Below are 27,556 nucleotides of genomic sequence, written 5' to 3' on the forward strand. Positions count from 1 at the left end.
CAGGTGAGTGATTCATTCACAATTGTTCTTTTATGATTTAGGACAACATTATCAAGATTCTGGGCAAAGATCAGTAAGGACAAGGAATCATCACAAGTCATATGTTATGTTACAGTCCTATTTTGAATAATTTAAAAAGACTGAAACTCTTGAAATACATTTATTTTCCTCCTTCACCCAAATTTGGTAGCAAGATAAGAAAAGAAAATAATTGGTCTTATGAAAAAAAAAAGTCATGAAATTATTTCACTTGATTGTTTTCAGAGCTTCCTGATTATGACTAATGGGTTTTACAAATCTTCCCTAGATGTTAAAGCTTACTCTCAATTGATTTCCATCTGATTATTGTAATGATAGTTATTTAATATTATAGATTTTGTTGGAGATTACATAAATCTCTGTTGTTACCTAAAATGGGGTTTAATACGAGAAGTTAGGTACTTATAAAATCTTTTAAGGACTGGAAGACAATTTTTTAAAATTCTGGGCATCCATAAGTGATTGCTATAAGTGCACTATAAAATCAATCTGCTGAATGATCTATCCCTGAAATAATGAGGCAATTGGGATACCAGAAGCCACTTTGCCAGCGTCTAACTAAAGGAACACATCATTTAACCACGGTGTGGAATCACGAGAATGATACAGGCTATTTCATGTTATTGCTACTCTCTTCAGTTATTTTTTTTCTCAATTCAAGTGATACATGAGTACTTTTGATAATCAGAATTTGGAAATCTAAATGTGATGATTCTAGAAGAACCTATTAATATGTTCACAGCTTCTTTGCAAAAGAAAATGAAGCAAAAAATACTTGTAAAATACAGGATAATAGTTTTATAACCTTAGAGGTAAGAAGACAAGTTGAAATCAAATAGAAAATAAAAAGAAAAATGGTTACACTTGACATGTTAAAAAATATGTGTTTGGCCAAAATGTAAAGAGTGATGAAAATCTGCCCACTCCACGTGGATGTGTGTTCATTTCTGCATAATTATAGAGGTTTCCTCCTTAACTGAGGATGGTATAAAGGACCATCCATGCATAAAATTAAAGTAAAAAATCTGTTAAGGAAATTTATATAAATGATAAATTAATTCACTAAACATATTAAAAATTAATAGGTGAACATGAAATAGAGGCCTGGTGTGCTGCAGTCCATGGGGTTGCAAAGAGTTGGACATGACTTGGAGATTGAACAACAAGTACATGAAATAGAGAAGAAGAAAATATGGGCAACTGAAATGAATCTTCAGTTAACAGAAAGAAATGGAAAGGATTATAAACATAAAAATAATTTTATTCTCAAAGACAAACCATGAGAATAAAGACCACTGATTCTGGTTAGCTCATAGAAGAATGTTGTTCATGTATTATCAACAATAAGAAAAGTAGAAAATAATAATTACACTTTTCTACGAGGCCATCAGAGAGTGGGTGAAGCAAAGAAGGCTTTGTGTTGAGCTGCAGAGAAAGGCAGAGCCTATGTAGAAGAGCAGAGAGCTATCGGCTCTATAACTGCGGGCAAGTACCTAGTATGGATACGGGGATATGGCGGTGTGATCCTGACATGGACTGAGATATTTTGTAGAGGTGAGAGGAAAAATAAGGTGACCCTTTTATGACACGTGGGATGTGGACAGACTAGCATCTGAGAAAGCTCCAAACACAAAAATAGATAGCTCACTCATGAATTTCTCCCCCACTCCCACTGACACCTATACCAATAATTTGCTCAGAAAAGGAGAAACGGAGGAAGAAATGAAAATCAATGCATACTGCTGGCTTCCCTGATAGCTCAGTTGGTAAAGAATCTGCCTACAATGCTGGAGACCTGGGTTAGATCCCTGGGTTGGGAAGATACCCTCGAGAAGGGAAAGGCTAGCCACTCCAGTATTCTGGCCTGGAGAATTCCATGGACTGAATAGTCCATGGGGTCGCAGAGTCAGACATGACTGAGGGACTTTTACTTCACATTGGCTGATGCATATTCTCAGCCATCATTATAGTACTTGATGTTGATGCCTACAGTGTCATAAGGGCAACAAAACTATAAGAATTGTGGCTCAAACTCATTTCAGTTCTGACAAAATCGAAGATACAGGTTCCTTGGTAGGAGTGGCAAGATACTAAAGGCAAAATTACTCTGGGCTAAATTCCATATAATTAAAGATGATTTCAAGCTCTAGCTCAATTACCCTTTGAAAGAATCTGAAAGATTACATCCTCATCCTACCTGCTATATAGAAGAAAATGATTTAACTCTCTGAAACACTAGGCAAAGTATAGTTAGATATTATTATTTATCTTCTATATGTTTTTTTTTATATTGAAGAAGAGTTCACTTGAAATGTTATATTAGTTTCAGATATATAGCATAGTGATTCAGTGTCTTATAGATTTGCTGTTCGGTTGCTAAGCTGTGTCTGACTCTTCATGACCCTGTGAACTGCAGCACACCAGACTTCCCGTTCCTTCACTATATCCTGGAGTTTGCTTAAACTTATGTCCATTGAGTCGATGATGCCATCCAACCAATTCTTCCTCTGTTGCCCCCTTCTCCTCCTGCCCTCAATCTTTCCCAGCATCATGGTATTTTCCAATGAGTTGGCTTATTGTATCTGGTGGCAAATTACTGGAGCTTCAGCTTCACCATCAGTCCTTCTATTGAATATTCAGTTGATTTCCTTTATAGATTATACTCCATTAAAAGTTATTACAATATAATGGCTATAATTCCTTGTGCTGTACGATATATTCTTATTGCTTATCTATTTTATACATAATAGTTTGTATCTCTTAATCCATACCACTAATGTGCCTTTTCTCTTTCCTCTCGCCTTTGGTGAGCACTAGTTTATATTATATATCTTGAGTCTATCTCTGTTTGGCATATACATTCATTTGTAATACTTTTTTACATTCCACATATAAGTGATATCATGCAATATTTGTCTTCCTTTGTCTGACTTATTAAGAATAATATTTTGGGGTCTAATCAATATTTTAAAAAATAAAAAATAATTTAGAAACCATGATAAAAAAATACTAAATTTAGATAAAGTCTGAATTAGTAATAGCATCATTTTGAGTCATATTGGAACTTGAGGCAAAACAAAAAACCTGTAATGTTAATGTCTTTATTGTGAAAAAGTGATATTCTGTTCATAACTTTTACACTAACTTTGACTTTTAAATATTGCATTAAAATGGCATTCACCTAAGGCATTTGGTATCAGGATAAATTTTGTGCCAGAGGCATTACATCACCTGCTTCATCCTCATCTTGACTCTTACTTGCTTCCTTGGTATATATATCAAAAATCTCTCATCATTTATTTATACTTTTTCTCTTTTTGATTTTATTTTAAGATGTAAATAAACTTTTCTTAACTTTCTGTTTACTTTTGACCTAACTAATAGGCTTCCAACAGAGTTGTATTATCTCACTCACTGATAGGATTTTTGTGTTAGAATTCAGGATTAACCCCCTAGGGGCACTAGATGACATATTCTAAAATATTTGCCCTTTACAAACCTTGATATTTTCTTTGCCAAATTCAGTTGACATAATAACTCGCTTTGGAAATAGTCAGCAGGGTTGTGGCAGTCTCAAATCTCCAAAGCACTTTCTCCATTGCATCATAAAGAGTTCGAGGAGAGTTCAAAATCTGATGTTCTCTTTGTGATGACAAATATTTGTGAACAATGACAAGAATGGTCAGTTAATGCTTCATGGGAATGTGGAGGTTGGCAACATTGTGAGAGCAACATAAAATCTGGAGTTTCAAATTTCTGGAGTTTGAGAACTACTCATGTTTATGAGATAAAGAAGAGGACAATAGAAAAAATACTGTAACTATTCTACTGGTTCATCAGCTGCCTTGGAATGCAATGGAGTAGAGGTCAGAGTTTGAGCAGGAATAGTCAGGTGCTTAGGTCTGAATTCATGAGTGTGGCATTTTCTACCCTCTCCCCAATAGACTTCTATCTCTTCTTGATGCTTAGAAATACTTTAATGGTGGACACTTTTATTCTATTACCATAATTCAAATGATCAATAGCTTTCAGAGAGCTGACGTGGTTTAAAACCAAGGAACATATTTAAAATTGATAACCAACAAGATCCTATGGTATGGTGCAGGGAACTCTGTTCAATGTTATGTGGTAGGCTGGGTGGGAGGGCAGTTTGGGGGTAAATGGATATATGTATGTATATAACTATGGCTGAGTTGCTTTGATGTTCACCTGAGACTATCACAATGTTGTCAATCAGCTATTTGCAAATATAAAATAAAATGCTTTAAAAAGGAAAAAAGAAACCCAACGAGCATGCAAATCACTGATATATTTTCTTTGCTTTTTAAACTTAGATGAAAGATAGAGAGATGAAAAGGCTAAGGCTCCAGAGAAATAATTCAAAGATTTTATGAGTTTGCAGAACATTAGCCCAGATCTCTTATTTTTCATACTCAACATATTTAATAGTTTCAACTGTTCCCTATCGTTCTATTATTCATCAACATAGGACTTTGATGGTTAGATAGGAAGTTGTGAAACTGAGAAAATCTTGATACACAAACAGCTGACAGCATTGGGAACTTTACACAAAAGTTATTTAACCTTTAATTGTTTCGCTGAATGAGACATTTGGATTTGTGTAACTACCATCACCCAGGGTTCATCCTAAAGACACTGACAAAGGCTCTAGTGCAATATGTCCTTTCATTGGACACATTTATATAAAAAATTATATTTATTTTAATAAAATATTTGAAGGGCTGGTTTTGATTTGCACTTACTTGAATGAGTTATTATTACCATCATCACCTCAGTTTTGATCCTCATATCATCCCTGTCCTTTAGTTATTTTATTAATGAATGGATTTCCTGACTGAAGATCCATATGTTAGTTTCAGTCAGTTCAGTTCAGTTCAGTCGCTCAGTCGTGTCTGACTCTTTGTGACCCCATGAATCGCAGCACACCAGGCCTCTCTGTCCATCACCAACTCCCAGAGTTTACTCAAACTCATGTTCATTGAGTCAGTGATGCCATCCCCCCATCTCATCCTCTGTTGTCCCCTTCTCCTCCTGCCCCCATTCCCTCCCAGCATCAGGGTATTTTCCAATGAGTCAACTCTTCGTATGAGGTGGCCAAAGTATTGGAGTTTCAGCTTCAGCATCAGTCCTTCCAATGAACACCCAGGACTGATCTCCTTTAGGATGGACTGGTTGGATCTCCTTGCAGTCCAAGGGACTCTCAAGAGTCTCCTCCAACACCACAGTTTAAAAGCATTAATTTTTCGGTGCTCAGCTTTCTTCACAGTCCAACTCTCACATCCATACATGACCACTGGAAAAACCAGAGCCTTGACTAGGCGGACTTTTGTTGGCAAGTAATGTCTCTGCTTTTTAATATGCTATCTAGGTTGGTCATAACTTTCCTTCCAAGGAGTAAGCGTCTTTTAATTAGTTAAGTGCTTTTTATATTCATCATCGGCATCAGTATCAATTACGTATTTGGTGATGTTTTTAACCTAATTCACATTTTTGTAATATGTAAAAAGTTAATTTGCATTTAATTTATAAGCCTTAACCTATATGCTTATAGACATTGCACTCAAAATTTTGGACACTTTATTAAATATATTTGTTCCACTGGAATGACAGCAATGAGATTTCCTTTTGACAGGTGAGAGAAAGAGAAAAGAGATACAGTAAAGAAGAAAACATGGAGAAATGTTTCAAAGAAATGGGGAAGTAAGCTCCTTGGGTCTCTATACTCCTGGCTCCAGGAGCTGGTCTGACCACAGTTTGCCCTCCAGGCAGGCACAGCTTTGCCTGATGATGTTTGCCTCTCTGCCCTAAGAATGAGGGAGGCTGTCCTTCCCCTTGGCCTTCCTATTCCTCTGCTGTATCATCACTGCCAGAGCCAGTCACCTCTCTTAATTAGCTGAAGTGCCACGGAAGATTAGGGATATAGTGGTGAGAATTTAGATTTCTTTCAGCCTCTTACGACAACACTTTCCCCGCTAGTCTGGCTAACATAGACTATTTGATTCTGAAAAGGGTCATATTTTGTAGAATCTTTTCCACAATTGTATTTTATCTTACCTAGAAAAATGTTCATTTTACACATAGTCTCTGGTTCTATTCCAGCCACAATTTCAGAATAATAGATCCAGAAAATATGTAGATGAAAAGAGGACAAGGAAAGAAAATGGATGAAATATGTCAGATACTGTAGAATCTTGTCTGCTGGGTTGAGTGAAAAAGAATGAAAAAGGGAAGATGAATGATAAGAAATAGGCAGAATGGAAGAGCCTATAATCCTCAATCAAAAAAACTTTCAGAAATCCTCTGATGTCTTAAAGATATCATCAAACACAGACATATCATAAAATGACCAATTCTGAGTGAATTTGTGGGATACACAAAACCTAAGAGTAAATAGAAGGGACTCTTCACTTATATTCCTGGTTTTCCTGGGTGTATTTTTATAGGCAGATGAGGGAATGCATGTTGAGAAAAATGTTTGTCTAAGGTGGAGAAAAGTTAAGAAGCAAGCTCAGAAGTTACTAAATATTTTTATTACAATTTCAAGAGTCTGCCAAATATTTTGTGTTATAATTCTATGTGGGTCCCATTTTGCCTCTGTGTGTGCATGTATGAATGTGGGTGTGTGCAAGTGTATGTTGTGTTTGTATACATATATATGCTGATATTTTAAAATAAGACTTTAATAAATTCCATCTGTAGTTATAACACCTGTATATTAGCTATTGTATTCATCTCTAGAGAGACTTAAAACAGATATTTCTAATGTTCCTAAAATATGTAAAATGCACTGTATAGACTTACTGTTTTTTCACTTTTCTATTTTTTTTTCTGTTTTTACTCACATCTATCTTTCTTTTCTAAGTACTGAGACACTAGCTTTGTCTTTCAAGGTTTTTCTCCTCCTCTTTATATCCAATGTTTCACAGAACTTAGGACAACTGTGCTTGCTAAACATTATGCAGAATATTAATATATGCTACATTGTATTTTTCTGTAGATTAGCAATTTTCATATTTAAAAACATTTCATATCAACAACAAAATATTTTTGGAGCATGTGCCTTAAATATATATGTATATATTTATAAAATTTATATACCATTATATTAATATATTATACATATTAAATGCATGATTTTGAAAAGATAAAATTAAAAGTCAGTGATATGTGCATATATATGCATAATTATATAAATGTAATACATATTTATACTATTTTATTATCACTCTTCATTGGATCATCACATTGACCGTGCTGGAATGAGCCTACACCACTAAACAGACAGCATTAAAATTGTATTCCCCTCTCCTGCAATGACTAGTGTTCTTTCAATTATACAGTGTTAAGCTTCTAAGCTTATTTTTAGTTATTCAAGCATACAAAAAAGAATATTTATTGGTTAAATCTGTGCTAATAATTTCTTTATATATTTCAACTGAATAGTGCATACTCACATTCTTCTACTAATAGAATAAAGAAAACTCATTCTAAACTTAAGTGCTACTACAATAGTAGCTTTAGTTCTCTTGTCTTGAAAAGGAATGGATGAGACTATAGGATCTTATTGCTCTTTACCTCTCCTGTATGCTATGATTTTATGTGTTAACACAACTAATTTAAAACATGTATCCTGGAAAACTTGTATTGTGACCTGTTGTTTGTTGACAGGCTCTCCCTTGGGCATCATGCTGGTATCAGAGAAAGAAGGAGATTGGGAGAATGTAGTGAAGAATTGGGAGCTTCCCAGGTGGCATAGTAGTAGAGAATCTGCCTGCCAAGAAGGAGATGTGGGTTTGATTCCTAGGTTGGGAAGATCCCCTGGAGAAGGAAATGGCAGGCTACAATCCATAGGGTTGCAAAAGAGACATGGCTTTGCTAAGAACAACAACAATAAGGAATTGAGATTCAAAGAGTGTAATGAAGTTGTGTAGTTCAAGGAGGGAGTGGCTACATAAGCAGTGCTTCATCAGGGATACAGCTGGAACCTACCTCTAAATTATGGGAAAAGTACAGTTATTGTTGGAAACTGGTGACCAGCTTGAAGTCAGAGCAATACAAGGACACCAGGTCAGAGGAGAACGATGAGAAAACAGAGAGCAAGGCAGAGAGGTAGCAGGCAGAAAATGGGACTTCCACAAAAGTTTGTGTTGGGGGATGAAGAGAAACGTGTGTAATTCCAAGCAAGCTGCTAAGTCTCAAGCACAGTACAACCACCAAAATGCAAAGATCTTGATATTTGGAGTTATGTTGTATCTCAATCAGGAAATTTTTCCTATGACTCAAGAAGGCAAGAATCCCAAGAAGGTATAGGACACTAGACTCTGAGAGTGGACCGCAGTGCTGTAGAAGCACATGGCTGAATGGGAATAAGACTGTAGCTTTGAGAAAGGTGATTTGTTTGTTTTAAATCTAGAGGAGAGAAATGTTCAGCTTTCTCAGGATATTGGAAAGGGTTGAAACATTGTTTATAACTGAAGTGGTGACTATGTCAGATATTTGTAGGTAGACCACAACGTGGGTCTAGATATGAGAAATTACAACAATAAACTCTGCTTCTTTATGTACTGCAGGTAGATAGGATGGAGAATAACAGCACTGTGGTGAAAGAATTCATCCTTGCTGGTCTGACCCAGTCTCAAAATATTCAGCTCCTGGTGTTTGCGCTAGTCTTAATTTTCTACCTCATCATCCTCCCTGGAAATTTTCTCATCATTCTCACCATCAGGTCAGACCCTGGCCTCACGGCCCCCCTCTACTTCTTTCTGGGCAACCTGGCCTTCCTGGATGCATCCTACTCCTTCATTGTGGCTCCCAGGATGCTGGTGGACTTCCTCTCTGAGAAGAAGGTGATCTCCTATAGAGGCTGCATCACTCAGCTCTTTTTCTTGCACTTCCTTGGAGGAGGGGAGGGCTTACTCCTTGTCGTGATGGCCTTTGACCGCTACATCGCCATCTGTCATCCTTTACACTATTCAATTGTCATGAACCCTAGAACCTGCTACGCCTTGTTATTGGCTCTGTGGTTTGGAGGCTTTGTTCATTCCATTATCCAAGTGGCCCTGATCCTCCGCTTGCCCTTCTGTGGTCCAAACCGACTGGACAACTTCTTCTGCGATGTGCCGCAGGTCATCAAGCTGGCCTGCACTGACACCTTTGTGGTGGAGCTCCTGATGGTCTTCAACAGTGGCCTGATGACCCTGCTGTGCTTTCTGGGGCTTCTGGCCTCCTATGCAGTCATCCTCTGCCGGGTGCATGGTTCCTCCTCTGAGGGGAAGAGCAAGGCCGTGTCCACATGCACCACCCACATCATCGTTATATTTCTCATGTTCGGGCCTGGCATCTTTATCTACACCCGCCCCTTCAGAGCCTTCCCAGCTGACAAGGTGGTTTCTCTCTTCCACACAGTGATCTTTCCTCTGTTGAACCCTGTGATTTATACTCTTCGCAACCAGGAAGTAAAAGCATCTGTGAAAAGGCTGTTTAGTCAGCACTTAGCCTGATAAAAAGTGGGAAAATGCATATGAAAATAATGACTGGAGAATTTCATGTGAAATTAAGGTATTCATTTTCCAAACACTACATTTATTGATCACCTCCCATTTATTGAGACTGTACTAGGCCCTGGGAGAAAGAGCTACTACTGAAGCAGGTAAAGTCACTGTTCTCTGAAGTTACTATCTAGTAGGAATAGACAGTCAATAATGCAGAAAATAAACAGTATAGTTTCAAGAAGATGTATATCCCTGAAGGTACTAAAAACAAAAGCAAAATATTCGATAGCAAGTGTGAGACGGGGGTAATGAATTTACTTTTAGTCTTGAAGTAGGTCCTTTAAAGATCGTGATGTTTTGGCTGATACCTGGATAAACTGAATATGCCAACTGTGCAAACACGGGCAGGCAGAGTCTTCCAGGCAGATGGAACAGGTATGGCAAAAATCTGAAGATAGTAATAAACTTTGTATACTTGATGATCACAGCAAATGTCAAATTGACAGGGATATAATAAGTGACTGTATAAATGGTTAGCATTCATGTTGGAGATACTGACAATGTCCAGCACATAGACAGGGTCTAAGAAGTGAATATAAAGAGCTTCATTTAAAAGCAACTATAATAAGAATCCATTCTAAACAACAGGGTAATTTCTCTAGTATGGTTCAAAAGTGATTCAGGGCTGTAAACTCAAGATTCTGAAGATATCAAAGAGTTGAACATATTATTAAAAGGGAAATATTATGCTTACATCTGCAAAAGGATTTAAACTGTAAATTTTTCTTCAATAATCACATAGAGGAAGGCAAATAAAGCAGGTCATTTTCATAGGAAAAAAGTCATGGAAACATTTCACTGTGTTTTTTGCCATGACTTCATAATTAGTCCTATCAGATATTTGTGGCTCCTAACTGTTTATTGATCTCATCCATAATTGACATCTCACTGAGTGTGACCCTGATGGTTCTTTGGTGTATCAATCAGGAATCTATTGTATTCTAAGTACTTTAAAATGATTTAATATAGAGAATTACATGCTTATGAAACAGTTTCAAAGCTTGGAAGAACAGATTATAGGCTGGATATCCAGAGATGACTCCCAGAACAGCACAGGAAACCTAGACTATAAAGAGAGCTGTTCTTGCTACAGCCTTTGTCATCTGTTGTCTGAAAAATACCACCATGTTAGCCTAGGACCAGAGTCAAGAGGATGATCCACAACCATGGCGTGCTTATCAGATTTCCCCTCGATAACAGGAACCTCTCCTGGTACTGCCTCTCTGCCAATGACTTAACCAACTGAATGGGTAGCATCCAAAACAAACCTGGAACCAAAATGCATGGGATTAATTTTTTATATTTTATTTAAAAATAATCAAAATTCAATGTTTATGATTTAATATAAATATAAATATGATTTTAAAAAATATAAATCACACGCATGGTAAAATATGCATATTATGGAAAAGAGCATTTTCTTTTCTGAAATATCTCCTTCTCAATCCTACTCTCTATCAGGGCTTCCCTGATAGCCCAGTTGGCAAAGAATCCACCTGCAATGCAGGAGATCCCAGTTTGATTCCTGGGTTGGGCAGATCTGCTGGAGAAAGGATAGGCCAATCACTCCAGTCTTCATGGACTTCCCTTGTGGCTCAGCTGGTAAAGAATCAGCCTGAAATGCAGGAGAACTGGGTTTGACCCTTGGGTTTGGAAGATCTGCTGGAGGAGGGCATGGCAACCCACTCCAGTATTCTTGGGCTTCCCTTGTGGCTCAGCTGGTAAAGAATCTGCCCGCAATGCAGGATACCTGGATTCGATCCCTGGATTGGGAAGATCCGCTGGAGGAGGGTATGGCAATCCACTCCAGTATTCTTCCCTGGGGAATCCCCATGGACAGAGGAGCCTGGTGGGCTATGGTCCTTGGAGTCAAAGAATCAGACACCACTGAGCGATTCAACACAACACAGCACAGCTACCTTTATATCTACTCATGTACCTGCATCTCTCCTGAGACTGAGTGACCTGATGCTTTTCCTACAAAAGCTGATTCCTCCAGCTGTGCATCAGACTCCATTCCCTCTTTCCTACAAAGGACCATTACTCCTTTCTCTCTTCTGAACCACTAACTTTTTCCTTCCTATTGCATCCCCTTGGCATATAACTATATTTCTTTCATCTTCAATAACATCTTTTTGTCAGCTTTCTCCTTCCACACCTTATCTCATTTTTTCTTCCCCTTTAGAGCCAGGTTCGAGAGTAGTTTAGAAATATTTATAAGCTTTTAAAGAGCAGCTTTATGTTTATAGGAAAGTTGAGCAGAAAATACAGAGTTTCTATATATCACCTGTCCCCCACAATATATACATACTTTTTCTCATTAATATCTTGCATTAGTGTGGTACATCTGCAACAACTGATGAACCAATACTGATATATTATTTTAAAATAAAATCCAAAGTTTATGTTAGAGTTCACATTTTCTCTGCAGTTCTATGAATGCTGACAAATACATTTCCTCTATTCATCATTTATGGTATCGTACAGAGTAGTTTTGCTGCCCTAAAAATCCCCTGTGTTCCCCCTATTCATCCCTGCCTCTCTTCCTTCTCCCCTCAAGCCCCTGACAACCACCGACCTTTTTACAATCTCTATAGTTTTGCTGTGTACAGAATGCCACACAGTTGGAACCATACACTATGTAGTTTTAATCTTCTCATCCTGGCTTGTTCATTGTTCCAATGTTTTTCCTTTTCAACTCTCCCAGTCATGCCAATAAAATAACTTTTTTCATGATCACCAGTGATAGCAATGATTGTTAGTCAGGTCTCATCATGTTTGACCTCTGAATAGCATCTGACACAGTGGATCACTGCCTTCCCAAGCCCTCCATTTTTCTTGTCTCCCCCAAACATCACCAGCTGTTCCTTCATTCTTCTTTGAGAACTTCTCCTTAGCTATCCAGCTTCCCTGTCTTTAAATCCCATCTATCTATCCATAATCTTCATACTCATGAATGCTAGGCTCCTCTCCCCAGCAGCCTACGCCCTTGCCACATCTCTGCTTTCAAGTCCTGTTTCACTTCATGCATGACATCCCAGACTGACTCTTGCTGTTCACTGCACCTCTCTCTCCACCCCAAAACCCAATGGAATTCACTGTAATTCCATTTCTCCAGTCTCTGGCCCCAAATCTAAGATTTGTAATATTTTAGAAGTATTTTCTCTCATATTCCACATCAAATCTATTAACAAGCCTGGATTAGTGCTGTCATCATGAAACTGCCAGATGACATCATCTCTCCCTCAAATTCTACCACCTACGCCCAAATCACCATCATCTCTTGCCTATATTATAGCTGTAACCTCTTCATTGGTCTTCTGTTTTTGTCCCAGTTTATTCTATTGTCAGCAGAACATCCAGAATGATCTGGTTAAAATACAGTCACCTCATCTCTGTCTTCTCAGAACCCACGATGACTTTGCTGTTAAAGAGCTAAGTCTTTCCTTGTGATCTAGAAATGCCCATATGACCCTATCCATAAGCCCCAACTCCCATTCCTTTTTATGCTCTGATCTCTTATTCTAATGTATCCCATCTAATCCTTCTGTTCAGTTCTCCTGTCCTCCTGATCCTGGGCTATCTCAGCCCACCCTTCCCAATCCCACCCCAGTAACTTCGACTTGATGGTTCCTCTCTCAGGAATCTACTTTTCCAAGATATTGCCAAGACTTACTATATAATTTCCTCATATTTGACCTGTCCTCAAAGGCCACTTTTTGTGTGACTCCTTCCCTGAGCACCCATTCCCAGAACAGTCTCTGCCCATCTTTCCTGCATCACTTTTGTTCATAGCACTTATTACCTTTTAACAGGACATATGTTGCACATGCTTTTTTATTGTCTGTTTTTTTCCACTATGGTGGAAAAAGCAAAAATTGGTTTGTTTTGACTATTAACTAAACACAAAGAAGGAGTTTGTAATATCAAACTAATAAATTAAAGAATAATATGAGAATTCATATAATTCTACTATGCAGAAACATCTAATATTAAAATTTTGTCAGTTTTACATGTATAAACATTATTATTTTTATAAAAATTGGGTCATATTATACATATAGTTTATAATTTGTCCTTTTCTCTTAATATTATAGGCATGTTTTAAATAAGTAAATATAGATCATAATACTCAAAGAACAGACTGGTTCCAAATAGGAAAAGGAGTACATCAAGGCGTATATTGTCACCCTGCTTATTTAACTTATATGCAGAGTACATTATGGGAAACGCTGGGCTGGATGAAGTATAAGCTGGAATCAAGATTGCTGGGAGAAATAGCAATAACTTCAGATATGCAGATGACAACACTCTTATGGCAGAAAGTGAAGAAGAACTAAAGAGCCTCTTGATGAAAGTGAAAGAGGAGAGTGAAACAGTTGGCTTAAAGCTCCACATTCAGAAAACTAAGATCATGACATCCAGTCCCATCACTTCATGGCAAATAGATGGGGAAACAGTGGAAACCGTGGCTGACTTTATTTTTCTGGGCCCCAAAATCACTGCAGATGGTGATTGCAGCCATGAAATTAAAAGATGCTTACTCCTTGGAAGGAAAGTTATGACCAACCTAGACAGCATATTAAAAAGCAGAGACATTACTTTGCCACCAAAGGTCCGTCTAGTCAAGGCTATGATTTTTCCAGTAGTCATGTATGGGTGTGAGAGTTGGACTATAAAGAAAGCTGACTTTACCAATCTTAAAATTTGACTACAAGTGTCCTATAGATACAGATCTAACATCCAGAATTTGGACCGATAGTTTGAATTATTTATGCCTAACATTGAAGGGCATGCATTAAATATGCTTCCGCAGTAGTCTGAATGACTACTGTCTTGTCCATTTGTGATTAAATAGCTGCTTTGCTATTTGAGTCTTGTACATATAAACTTTTTTTATGAACTATGAAATAAACATTTAAAAAATAAGTTTCCTAAAAAAAAAAAAAAAAAAGAAAGAAAGAAAGCTGAGCATAGGAGAATTGATGCTTTTGAACTGTGGTGTTGAAGACTCTTTAGAAGCCCTTGGACTGCAAGGAGATCCAGCCAGTCCATCCTAAAAGAGATCAGTCGTGGGTGTTCATTGAAAGGACTGATGTTGAAGCTGAAGCTCCAATACTTTGGCCACCTGATGTGAAGAGCTGACTCTTTTGAAAAGACCCTGATGCTGGGAAAGATCGAGGGCAGGAGGAGAAGGGGATGACAGAGGATGAGATGGTTGGATGGCATCACTGACTCAATGGACATTAGTTTGGGTAAACTCTGGGAGTTGGTGATGGACAGGGAGGCCTGGCGTGCTGCGGTTCATGAGGTCACAAAGAGTTGGACACAACTGAGCGACTGAACTGAACTGAACTGAATTGAACTCAAATGACTGTGAATTATTCAATTACCATTTGTTATTATTTATTTAAATAATCTTCTACATTTGTATATTTAGAATTTTCTATTACATATTGACTTTATATAAAAATATTTTTAAATACTACCTTTCACTCTTATGGAGCATATTCTGGGAATAGATTTCTAGAAGTACAATTACTAGGTCACAAAGTATAAATTTGGATATATAGTGAAATTCTTTTGATTTAATTTTTTTTTGCTGTTTCTAAGAGTAGGACTCACTTTCTTTTACAGATTTACTATTTGGAAAAAACAAAAGTATCTCATTTATTATAGCTTTCAATGTGTACTATTGCCATCAACGTCTATTAATTAAATGTACTTTTTCCTTAAAATATTTTCTAAAAATTGAGGTAAAATATAAAGTCCCTTTTGTCAAGAAAGGTTATAATACTGTAAAGATTATAATGTTATAAATTCTTGTATATATTCAGGTCTCTATTTTTTATACTCTCAGATCCTTTACATTAATTTGTTGTACTCCATGCTCTTTCTATGTTATTTAAACATCATCATTTTATAGTACTTTGCTTATTAGAAATACTATTTCTACTTCCTGACTACTTTCACCTGATTTACCTCTAGAAAAATTCTGAATAATTTTAAGTCAAAGAAACTTAGAGTTTATTGGAATTTATGTACTAAAGCATATTGAGTTTCTCCTTCCAATAACACAAGCTCTTGCAATAGAGATGAATTTCTGATTAATATTATCCCTATTTACCTTATATATCCTATTGCTCATCTAAATAGACTCTTTTTTAATGATATACTTTAACAAGTAATAGTTGTTTTATAAGAAAGATATTGGTTTTCTTTATTTTGTAACTAGTCACTGTACAGAATTATTTGGTTTTGCATTTCAAAATTCTTCTTTACAAATGATTTAAAGTAAAATTGGGTTCTGTTCCTTTTGGTATGCAGTTCAATGAATTTTAACATATATAGATCCATGTAATCACCAAAACAACCAAGATACAGAAAGCTCATTATGTCCTCAAACTCCATCAGTGCTCTTTCAGCATGCGTGCTAAAGCTCTTCAGTCATGTCTGACTCTTTGTGACCCGATGAACTATAGCCTGCTAGGCTCCTCTGCCGATCAGATTCTCCAGGCAAGAACACTGGAGTGGGTTGCCATACCCTTCTCCAGGGGATCTTCCTGATTCAGGGATCGAACCCTTGTCTCTTACATCTCCTGCATTGGCCGGTGGGTTTTTTACCACTAACGTCATCTGGGAAGCCCTAAACTACTTTTTATTTCAATTATTTTTTTCTGTTAATCCTTTTCTCTTTTCCAGGATAACACCAGTAATAATTATACACACTTTTCTTTTGTTTTAAACCAGGGCAAATATTTTGGATTTACTGAAATCTTTGCAACTGTTATGTTGGTTGGCTTTTTTTTTTAAGTCATTTTCTTTATTTCTTTTAACAGAACAGAAATAGAACAAAAACGTCTTTAAAACAAAGTTTCTTCTTTTTTTTTTTTTTTCCTTGTATTTCAAAGAGTGCAAGGAATGTGGTCAGCTAGGGAAGATTCTCTTGGACTCTATTGCTAGTCTTATGAAGAATGTAGGCTAGCTATGGTAATTGTAAACCGTTCAAACACTGAAGAAATTTGCAAAGAAGGTTGTGTTTGGAGTGCAAACTACAGATGAATGATTCACATTCAAGTAAATATAACCAGACCCTCAGTTTTGGTTTAGGGTTGAGATTCCACAGCTAGTATCATCCTGATTTCTATGTCATAAACATTTCAAAAAATAATGTTAATATTATAATCACCTCTGCTATTCTTAGTACCATGTTTTATTCATCATTTTCTCTGTGCCAGGCATTCTGCATAATGTTTTATGTTTATTTGTGTAATTTATTTCTTACACCATTCTTCTAAGCTATTGCACAGTACCTGCCTTCACTTCTTCCAGTTACTTTGAACTTTCCAACTTTTCCTTCCCCAGATTTCATCCATCTGAGTAGCAGCTATCATTAAATTATTAGTCTATACTAATTTTCAATGTCCTGTCAGAAACTTTAATGCAGGATTCTTTCTTTATATGATTCTTCAAGTGAGCAAGAGTATGTAGGTGACAATGTGCCTTAATTCAAAAGATTTTCCAACATTGGGATATTGAACACTGGGGCATAGAGGTGAGAATATTTCTGTAATTAAAGGAGCAATGTTTGCTCCTTAAATGATTGCTCAAAGGTCTTCTAAAGACCAGTCCCAGTTGTGCTTTTTCTCTAATGAAAACTGCTTCATCATGAACGCCAGTCCACACTAAAGAGCAAAGATACACTACACAGCTTTTCTTGCAACTTTGGGAAAAGTCAGCTCAACATTTTAATAACTCCCACTGCAAGCACATTGTAGTACCTAATCTGTGATCTTCCTAGATGTCTCTGATTTTTAGTGGCTTTTATAGCAAGACTGGAGAAAATATATATACACATTTCTAGGCTTCTCATGCTTTCTAAGGACTACGGTGACCCAGCAGGCTTGTGAATCTTGTAGGATATGGTATTTTTGGTTTCTGATGCACAGATGGTAGATTAAAAGTCAGAAATAATATAAGAACCTGGAGAAGCAATTGTAATTCGTGTTCCTCAGGTAGCAGACAATTTTCATTTAATAACTGTATAAGCAAAAAATAAGAGTAGTAAAGGAAATACACACACACACACATATATATATACATATACATATATATATATATGAAGACATAAAGATGGGTGACTCAATTTATCAGGTGTTAGAGAGGCCTTTAGAGTTCCTTCTGAACATGAAAGGAGGAAAAAAACTGACAACAGTTTATTTACTTACAATGTGTATGTATGTGTGTGTTAGTCGCTTCAGTCATTTCCGACTCTTTGAGACCCCATGGACTATAGCCCATCAGGCTCCTCTGTCTATGGGATTTCCCAGGCAATTAATACATAATATATTCATTATGTGTGTATATAAATCTAAATTAAGTATAATAATTTTTGTGTTTTCATGACTAATTGCATCATTAAATCAGGGAAATAGAAGAAGTATTCAAATATCTGAGACTGAGAAGTTTTAAAGTCTTTAATATATCAAGATACTTAGATAATTTTTAGAGGAAATAATTTAACCTCAAAAAGATGAAATGATTTTGGAAGCCCATATCTTTTCCTAAATTGCTGAATTGATACTAAGATAATATTTTTACTGAAATTATTATTATTACTATTCATGAAATAAAACAAGCTGATTATTTCTGAGCAGTATTGAATTTTGAAAACTAGAGAATTATTGAATGTTGCCCAAGACATATGCTTAATACTTTACAAAGACTATCTAATTGAATTCTCATAGGTAAAGAGGTCAAATCTTAAAGAGGCTACTAAGGTATGAGCAAAGTCACACAGCAGGTTAAGAACACTTTAACCCTCTTAACGACTTTCCCATAGTTCAGTTTTCAGATTTCTGGAATATTGTTCCCTGACAAATCTGAAATATTTATCAACACTGACAGGATAACTTGAATATTTGCAAGTAAATGAGGATGAAGCCAGGTTTTCTTCCAATATGGGAAAACAAGGTCACAGGAGATATTTGTAGAATTTCCAATCTGCTGTAAATCAAAAAATCAATTTTGAAAAATGAGTCTGAGTCTAAATAATCCTTTTTTTCCCTTTCAGTTGCCTCTGGTATCACTTTGACATACCATCATCAATGTGGGTTTTTTCGTTTGCTTGCTTTGTTTGGCTTTGAGGATCTTACATGCTATTACTACAAAATCCTTGATACTCATCTTGTATCCATATATTTCCTGGATTTGGCCTATAATTTTTCTTTCTTCTTTTTCTAGTCTAAAAAAATTAGCTTTGTTCGAGTAACATGTGAATAAGTAAAGGAGGTGTTTTCTCTTCCTTTAAAAAAAAATGTTTCTATGAGATAATAACATAAAAAACTTGAGAATAGCTCATATGTTATAGGTATACATTTTGATCATCTGTAATTTTACAGAATTAAGAAATTAATCATTCATATATTAATAGTTAAAATAGTACTTATCAATCATAACAAAACAATTTGAAAATGTATGAATGAAATTAGAAAGAAACTGCAATTTTTCATAGCTAAGAAAACAGAAGTTTACTTAGAGGAAAAATCATTTATCATCCTCATAGGATAAGAAATGGGCTTCCTCAAATCACTACACTAAACTGTTATTTATGTCCAGTGTTTAACAATAGTGGGTCAAACATAAATTTCATCTTTTGGTTTAACAGAGAACTTTGAGAGTTTCACCCCATTAAAATTTTTATTTACCTTACTTGTTAAGTAGAACACAATCACTTAGTGTAATCTTCTTCTGTAACTATGGATTATGTAACTCCTTAGCCAGTATTCAGAAAAGAATATTTTTGTATAGGTGTGTGATGAGTATAATCCAGCATGTACTTGATGGTGATCAAATCAAGAAGCTTTCCATTTGTAGTGACATCTGACACAGATTGTTAAGTGGTTCCAAAAAGAAAAATATTTACTGAGATAGTTAGTAGTTAGATTTTAGGTAATCAATGTTCTAGTTAGTTATTAACTGATATCATAACTCCTTCATATGTAATTGTAGAAGTATCGCATTTTCTAACTCTGTCATTGTGTACCATTTTGTCATCATAGACCAGAGCCTGCAGATCAATGGAGGGATTCAACCATTCCAGAGTGTCTGAATTTGTGTTACTTGGACTTACTGATTCTCCTCAGCTCCAGATTTTCCTTTTTGTGATGTTTTCTGTTTTCTACTTAATGACCATGTTGGGCAATTGCCTGATTTTGCTCACAGTACTGTCCACCCCACACCTTCACTCCCCCATGTACTACCTGCTCAGCAACCTGTCTCTCATTGACATGTGTCTGTCTTCCTTTGCCACTCCGAAGATGATCATGGACTTCTTTGCTCAACACAAGACCATCTCCTTTGAAGGATGCATTTCTCAGATCTTCTTTCTGCACCTCTTCACTGGGACTGAAATTGTGCTGCTAATCTCCATGTCTTTTGACAGGTACATTGCCATATGCAAACCTCTCCATTATTCATCAATTATGAGCCAAAGAGTATGTGTTGGGCTTGTGGCAACTTCTTGGACAGTGGGCTTCTTGCATACAATGAGCCAGTTAGCTTTTACCCTCTATTTACCCTTTTGTGGTCCCAATGTTGTAGACAGTTTCTTCTGTGACCTTCCTTTGGTCATCCAGCTGGCATGTATAGACATATATGTTCTTGGAATCTTCATGATTTCAACCAGTGGTGTGATTGCCCTTGTAAGTTTCCTGCTTTTGCTCACTTCCTACATTACTGTTCTGGTCACTATCAAGGACCACTCCTCCACTGGATCATCTAAGGCTTTTTCTACCTGCACTGCACACTTCATAGTTGTGTTGATGTTCTTTGGGCCCTGCATATTTATCTATGTGTGGCCTTTCACAGACTTCCTGGTGGACAAAGTTCTCTCTGTTTTCTACACCATCTTTACTCCCTTTCTGAATCCACTTGTCTATACTCTGAGAAACCAGGAAGTGAAAACAGCTGTGAAGAAGAAACTAAGTAACCAATATTTAAATCTTGGGAAAACTACTCCAATATACTCCGTACAATGAGTGGAGATCTCCTATCTGAGATTTAGTATCATCAGTTTTGTTCTCAGAACAATAGAAAATTAAAGTTAAAATCTTTCAAGTTATTTAGTCTAAATTCATGAAAGTCAGAAGTTAAAATTGAGGGATGTGAAGGATCATGCCTAAATGTTAGTGCAACGTTTGCAAGTCTTTTGCAATTATGGATCCATTTGAAAATCTGTTGAAATGTATAGGTTATTTTTATGGAAAAATGCACATATTATCAAAATTGTGAACATAAATTCAGGAATTCATAGACTTCTGAATTCTATAAATGTAGATCAAGGTTCTTAGAGAAGCCTGAGATAAAATATTGCTCTTTAGTCTTTTAACCCAGAACATTCTCACTCAGTTTCAAAGTGTTGTGGTATTCTGATGTTGCCTACTGGCAGAACTTAAGAATGTTGGGCATAACAGGTCTTTTCATGGCATTGGAATATTTTTGTGGAAAATTTGTATTATGAAGAAGTTCTTTTAAATATTGTTGAACGATCTTGACTCAGTGGATCCAACTGTTTGAGCTCTGAGTCAACTTTGAAGAAAAGAGAACAGTTCAGAGGATACAAGATTTAATAATACCCTTTCTTAATAAGTATATAGATCATTATCACACTTGATATAGCAAATAATTAATCAAATGTAAATTGTAAAGTTTAAACCATGGAAAGTAAACTATTCAAATCTGACTGGCTTTCAAAACCTGTCTTGCTATCATAAGTCTAATGACTTTATTAATACCAAGATTAAATGTTTGAAAAAATTATAAACCATTAAATTCATGATAAATTTTTCATTTCCTAATAAATTTTCCCCAAATATTATTAGTCTCAGTGTGGATATACAATATAAGGTAGTCTGTGGGAAGGAAAGATGGTAATTATTTAAGAAATATATTGCACAATTCTTCCTAATTTGGTATATTAAATATTATGTTGAATATGTATTTTTATTACAAGAAAGTCTGAAAATCAGCTGGTCAATCAATTTCCCTCACAGTTGAAGAATCTAAAGTCTAGAGAATTGATAAAGCTAGAGGTTGAATCACTGTTAAGGGGCAAAACTCATTGCTCTAAACATACATGAGACTTAGAATTAGACTGTAATTTCCTAGTTGTGTTACCCTGAGTCACTTTACCTCTTTATTCCTTTTTAAATCTCTAACATGAGGGTAATAAATATAATTGCCTGTTGTAACTATTTTGTGGAAAATGGACAGAATGGTTTCTAAAAATGTCATTTCCTTTTTTCTTCTCACCAAGGTAGACTTCTATTTAAAATGCACTTCATTTTTAATAAATATGTATTTGAAGAACAATTGTATAAGCCTTATACTATTTGTCAAACACAAAACTTGATATTCAGTTTTAAAATGTCTATAATATTGTAGCTTAAGATGTACAGCAGAAAAACAATAAAACACTTTCCAGTTTTTCACTGCTAGAAGGGGTGGCATGGAAAAACTAGACAAAATTGCCTACTACTTTGAGACTTCTCTGAATAACAATATACTGATAGGTTGCATCTCCTTGAGTTGACTGAGATATATGAAAAGAGTCCAGGAAACAATCCATCATCATAGATTAGGACAGTTTGTAAGTTCCAAGAGAAAAACACAAGCCCCTGCCTTGCTAAGAAAGAAGTGGCATTAATAATTTCTTTCATTTATTTCAGACTTTTAATGTTTTGACATGCTTCAACACAAACCAAGCCAAATATTTAATATCTGAAGGTAATTAATATGCAGTTTAGGGACAAATGTAGCATTGAGACTAGGTATGAAATCATATTTTTAATTTGAAATACTGCTAATTTTAACCAAATCATAAATTCTTCCTTCTTGCTTCAAAGTCAGTTAGACAAATGAAAAATGGTTAAGGCAGAAATTTACTTTTGCCTCATAGACATTCTTTAGCAAAAATTATCATCTTTATTTTTAAATATAAACCTCAGGTCTAAAACTTTTATTTTAGTTCAATAATCATTTGTTGAGTATCTACTCTGCTTAAGGCTCTTGTTGGGTGCTGGAGATCCATTAAAGTACAAGATCTGTTTCTCTGTCTTTGAGGGACATATATTTAGCAATAGATAGGCTCTGTCTGTTGGAGGTTGAATTCTAGTCCCACCAGTTTATTTCTTGTGCAACCCTGCGCATGTATTTTTGATATTTCTAAAACTCAATTTCTTATTTTATGGTATATTTAACCACTTGGGATGTTGTGAAAATCAAAACACATATACATAGACCCAGCAGTGCTTAGCACTCAAAAGGGTTAATGAATACTAACTTATTATACTGTTATTGTTGCTGTTATTTAAAACATGATTAAAATTTCAGGGTTACTGGAATATAAATAGTTGTGCTTACTTGAACTTAAAGCCATGGTTTTAATAGGATGTGTCAATTAACTTAATACTAACTAATGTTAAAATATTGGGTTTGTGCCAATTATTAATTTTTTATGTATTTCTGTAAATAAAGTTGTCCCTTTACATCAATATTTTTCAAAAAAAGTATTATATTTTGGGGCTTTCTTATTCATTTTAAGTTGAAATATATTCCAAGATTGCATGCAAGGGAAAAAATAATAAATACACAATGTTCAATAGGTCAGTGTGCAGTTGTTTTTAAATAGAGTGTATTTGATTTTTTAAATAGAGTGTTTTTAATGTTTTTAAATAGAGTATATATGATTAAAAAGCAATACAATGTTATTCACATGTTTATCTCTTGAACTTTTATCCAAAAATAGTTGTGAAATGCTTTATAGTCATATATACTTTGATGTATTAAAATATTAACTGGGGAATGAATGGTGACAATCATCTATTCATTTTATATATATCATGTTATTAAATGTTTCAACAATAGAAAGACTTTGTTTAGATTTGTGAAAGTATAAAGGAATTGTTCATGTAGCAATATGATAGATTTACAAAGACAGAACTCTTTGTGTGAAGATATGGTACCTTTCAGGAAATTGTTAAAATTCAGTTCAGTTCAGTTGCTCAGTCATGTTCAACTCTTTGTGATCCCATGGACTGCAGCATGCCAAGCCTCCCTGTCCATCAACAACTCCAGGAGTTACTCAAACTCATGTCCATCGAGTTAGTGATGCCATCCAACTATCTCATCCTCTGTTGTCCCCTTCTCCTCCTGCCCTCAATCTTTCCCAGCATCAAGATCTTTTCAAATGAGTCAGTTCTTCGCATCAGGTGGCCAAAGTATTGGAGTTTCAGCTTCAGTATCTGTCCTTCCAATGAATATTCAGGACTGATTTCTTTTAGGATGGACTGGTTGGATCTCCTTGCAGTCCAAGGGACTCTCAAGAGTCTTCTCCAACACCACAGTTCAAAAGCATCAATTCTTCCGCGCTCAGCTTTCTTTATAGTTCAACTCTCACATCCATACATGACTACTGGAAAAACCTTTGTTAAAATTGGAACCATAAAATTATGGGATAAAGTTAGCCATTTCATATGAGTAAGACATCCCTGAAGAGTGAATATCTAGCTCTATTTGGGCATTTCTGGGGTAGATTCTATTCCTGTGGAATTGGTTGAACCCCAAACTGTGTCCTCAAAGTTTATTTTGATAACTACATTTCAGGATAATTGCATACACACACACACACACACACACACACACATACATATGGAACCCCTAGAGTGGGTATTGTGAGTATCATTATTAAAGCCAGATTTTCGGGCCTAAATTCAGCTCTACACCACTTACTAGGCTTTCAGTTTGGGGTAATTTAATTAACCTCTCTAACTTAGTTTTCTCATTGTTCTTTAAACAGAGTTAGCAAGTTGCAAATGTTTGCATTCCCACCATGTTTTGTCTTCCCTCAAAGGCTTATAAAGAAATCAGAATAATTAACACAATTTGTTGTCATTGTTGTGCAATTGCTACGTCGTGTCTGATTCTTTGTGACCCCATGGAGTGCAGCACTCCAGGCTTCCACGTTCTTTACTATCTCCTGGAGTTTATTCAAACTCATATCCATTGAGTCAATGATGACACCCAATTATCTCATCTTCCATTAGCCCTTCTCTTGCCCTCAATCTTTCCCAGCATCAGGGTCTTTTCCAACAAGTCAGTTCTTCTCATCAGGTGACGAAAGTATTGAAGTTTCAATTAGATAGTGAGAAATTTCGCAAGATAATACAGCTTGATGCATTGTCTTAAAAATGACATAAAACAAAACAAAAAACCCAAAACTTAAGCCATCTAGCATTGGACCAGAATTCTAAGCTGTAGCAGAGTTTCCAGATCAGGTGAGTTCATCTCTCTGTTTTATCTTGTACCAAGTCATTCAATTCATGTGTATTATCCCCAGCAGTTTGGGATCTTTAAAAAAGACTTTGAAATGTGTAATACACCTTTTTCATTCCATACCTATAACTGTTTTTCCAGCTCTAACTCACACTTTAACATAATCCAACTTTGCCATGAAATTTGATGGCTTACTCTCAACATAGCATTTATTGAATTACTGAGGAACACTGATATTCCAGCAAACTACTCTTTCACGAGGGTTTAAACCAAATTGGAAATATCAGAAAACCTTATATATTTCTTCTTTTAAAAATGCCTTTCTCTGTGTCCTGATTCTCATTCTTTTGACTGCGTTTCAGTGGAAGTCTGCTTTTAGCCATTTGCATTTCACTGTACATTGAAGAGCTGTATTAGTTCTTCCAAGTATACCTTTGATTGTAGGAGAATAGGATTGGCCTCTTGTGGAAGTAGTTCAGCATTAGTCTCTGGAGAAGACATGGTATTATCATAAGTAAGATTTTCTGCTTTTGTCAAACAGGTAACACCCTAATCTTTTCTCTCAGTAAAGATAATCCAAGAAATATCTTTTAACTTTTTTTTAAATTAGAGTCTATGTGCTTTGCCTTTGGAAACAGAAACAATAAGACATAATTCTAATCTCGAAGAGATTATACCTACTACAAGCACAGGTGATTGCAATGGAATGTCATAGTTGCCCTGATGTAGGTTTGTATACAGTAATATGGGGACTTAGGAAAAAAACATGTCCAAACATGCCTGCAGAGTCAGAGAATGGTTTGCAGAGGTAGTGCTGAATCTGTGATTTCAAGGTCAAGTTGCAAGAAAGTATGTCAGAAGGAAGGAATAGCATAGGCAAAGGCAGAGAAGCATAAATATGCCTAGCGGGGAGACTTCCCTGGTGGTCTAGTAATTAAGACTCTACATTTTCAACGCAGGAGGTGTGGGTTCAGTCCCACATGGTAAGGGAGCTAGGATCCCACATGCCACACAGAATGGCCAAATATTTTTTTAAAAATTTAACTAAAAATATTGCCAGGGAACTGAGGAGCTAAATGTGGTTTACTATTTCTAGAGAACAAGATGTAATGTTAGTGGTTGTGGAAAGAGATTGTGTTGATAGAAAGTAGCCAGAGCTTCAGTTCAGCTCAGTCACTCACTCCTGTCTGACTCTTTGCAACTCCATGGACTGCAGCACGCCAGACCTCCCAGTCCATCACCAACTCCTGGAGTTTAATCAAACTCATGTCCATTGAGTCCGTGATGCCATCCAACCATCCTTGGGGTGAAATAAAATTCACATTCTATGGCAAGGCAAGAAAACTGTGAAAAAACATTAAAAAAATTTCTTTGCTCTTTGGTCTCCTTACTCTCCTCTCCTGTGCATTGTGTATCTGCATCGCATATGGACCAAACCTCCCCCAACAGCAGAAATGCCTGCTCAACCATAAACAGCAATATTCCCCTAGACAACTCCATAAAAGATGACATTCCTTCTTGATCTTGTAAGGGGCCATGATCACACAGGCTTCCCCGTTGGCTCAGTGGTAAAGAATCCATCTACCAATGCAGCAGACGTAGGAGATGCGAGTTCAATCCCTGCGTCAGGAAGATCCCCTGGAGAAGGAAATGGCAACCAACTCCAGTATTCTTGCCTGGGAAATCCCTTGGACAGAGGAGCTTGGTGAACTACAGTCCACGGGGTCACAAAGAATCGGACATGACTGAGCACACACACATATGATGACACTTAGATCTGGATTGTGTAAATTGTCAGCAGCGTATCATTTAATGTACAGCCCACTGTCTCAAAAAAGCTTGTGTAACTGTTCCTTGACTTCTAATGGAATACAGGTCAAGTGGAACAGTTCTCAAAGATTTCTGAGATGCTATAAGGGTTTATATGGGAGACCTGGGTTTAATTCTCGGGTTGGGAAGATATCCTGGAGAAGGGAATGGCAACCCACTCCAGTATTCTTGCCTGGAGAATTCCATGGAGAGAGGAGCCTGGCAAGCTACAGTCCTGTTTCTGCTGCTAAGTCACTTCAGTCATGCCCGACTCTGTGTGACCCCATAGACGGCAGCCCACCAGGCTCTGCCGTCACCGGGATTCTTCAGGCAAGAACACTGGAGTGGGTTGCCATTTCCTTCTCCAATGCATGAAAGTGAAAAGTGAAAGTGAAATCGCTCAGTCATGTCCGACTCTTAGCAACCCGATGGACTGCAGCCTACCAGGCTCCTCCGTCCATGAGATTTTCCAGGCAAGAGTACTGGAGTGGGGTGCCATTGCCTTCTCCAGAGCTACAGTCCATGGGGTTGCAAAGAGTCAGACACGACTGAGTGATTCACACACACACACACACACACACACACACACCTTAAGGTTATAATTCTCAATTTGGCTAAGGTAAAATGTTCCATATCTTTCTTAGATCGATTGATTATAATTTTTTATCAACTCTGGGATGCTAGATATATATTGCAGAGACAATGGGGAAACACTGGGTAACTGAGAGAAGGCTAGAAGCAACAGGCCAATTTTTATACAGTTTCTGTTTTGAGAACTTTTTACAGTTTTATCAAGTGATTTG

At 36.4% G+C, this 27,556-nt stretch overlaps 2 protein-coding genes across 2 annotated transcripts; both read left to right on the forward strand.

Annotated features, from left to right (window-relative positions):
• The first annotated feature begins 8,639 nt into the window (after positions 1-8,639).
• LOC110133420 (olfactory receptor 4N2) lies at positions 8,640-9,560 on the forward strand. The gene has a single exon (XM_020887312.2). The coding sequence runs from the start codon at positions 8,640-8,642 to the stop codon at positions 9,558-9,560; it is 921 nt and encodes a 306-aa protein (XP_020742971.2).
• A 10,130-nt stretch (positions 9,561-19,690) lies between these two features.
• On the forward strand, positions 19,691-20,650 carry LOC110133428 (olfactory receptor 4K2-like). Its single transcript, XM_020887320.2, has one exon. The coding sequence runs from the start codon at positions 19,691-19,693 to the stop codon at positions 20,648-20,650; it is 960 nt and encodes a 319-aa protein (XP_020742979.2).
• The last annotated feature ends 6,906 nt before the right edge of the window (positions 20,651-27,556 follow it).

Source organism: Odocoileus virginianus, chromosome 6, assembly GCF_023699985.2.
Source record: "Odocoileus virginianus isolate 20LAN1187 ecotype Illinois chromosome 6, Ovbor_1.2, whole genome shotgun sequence".
Taxonomy (NCBI): domain Eukaryota; kingdom Metazoa; phylum Chordata; class Mammalia; order Artiodactyla; family Cervidae; genus Odocoileus; species Odocoileus virginianus.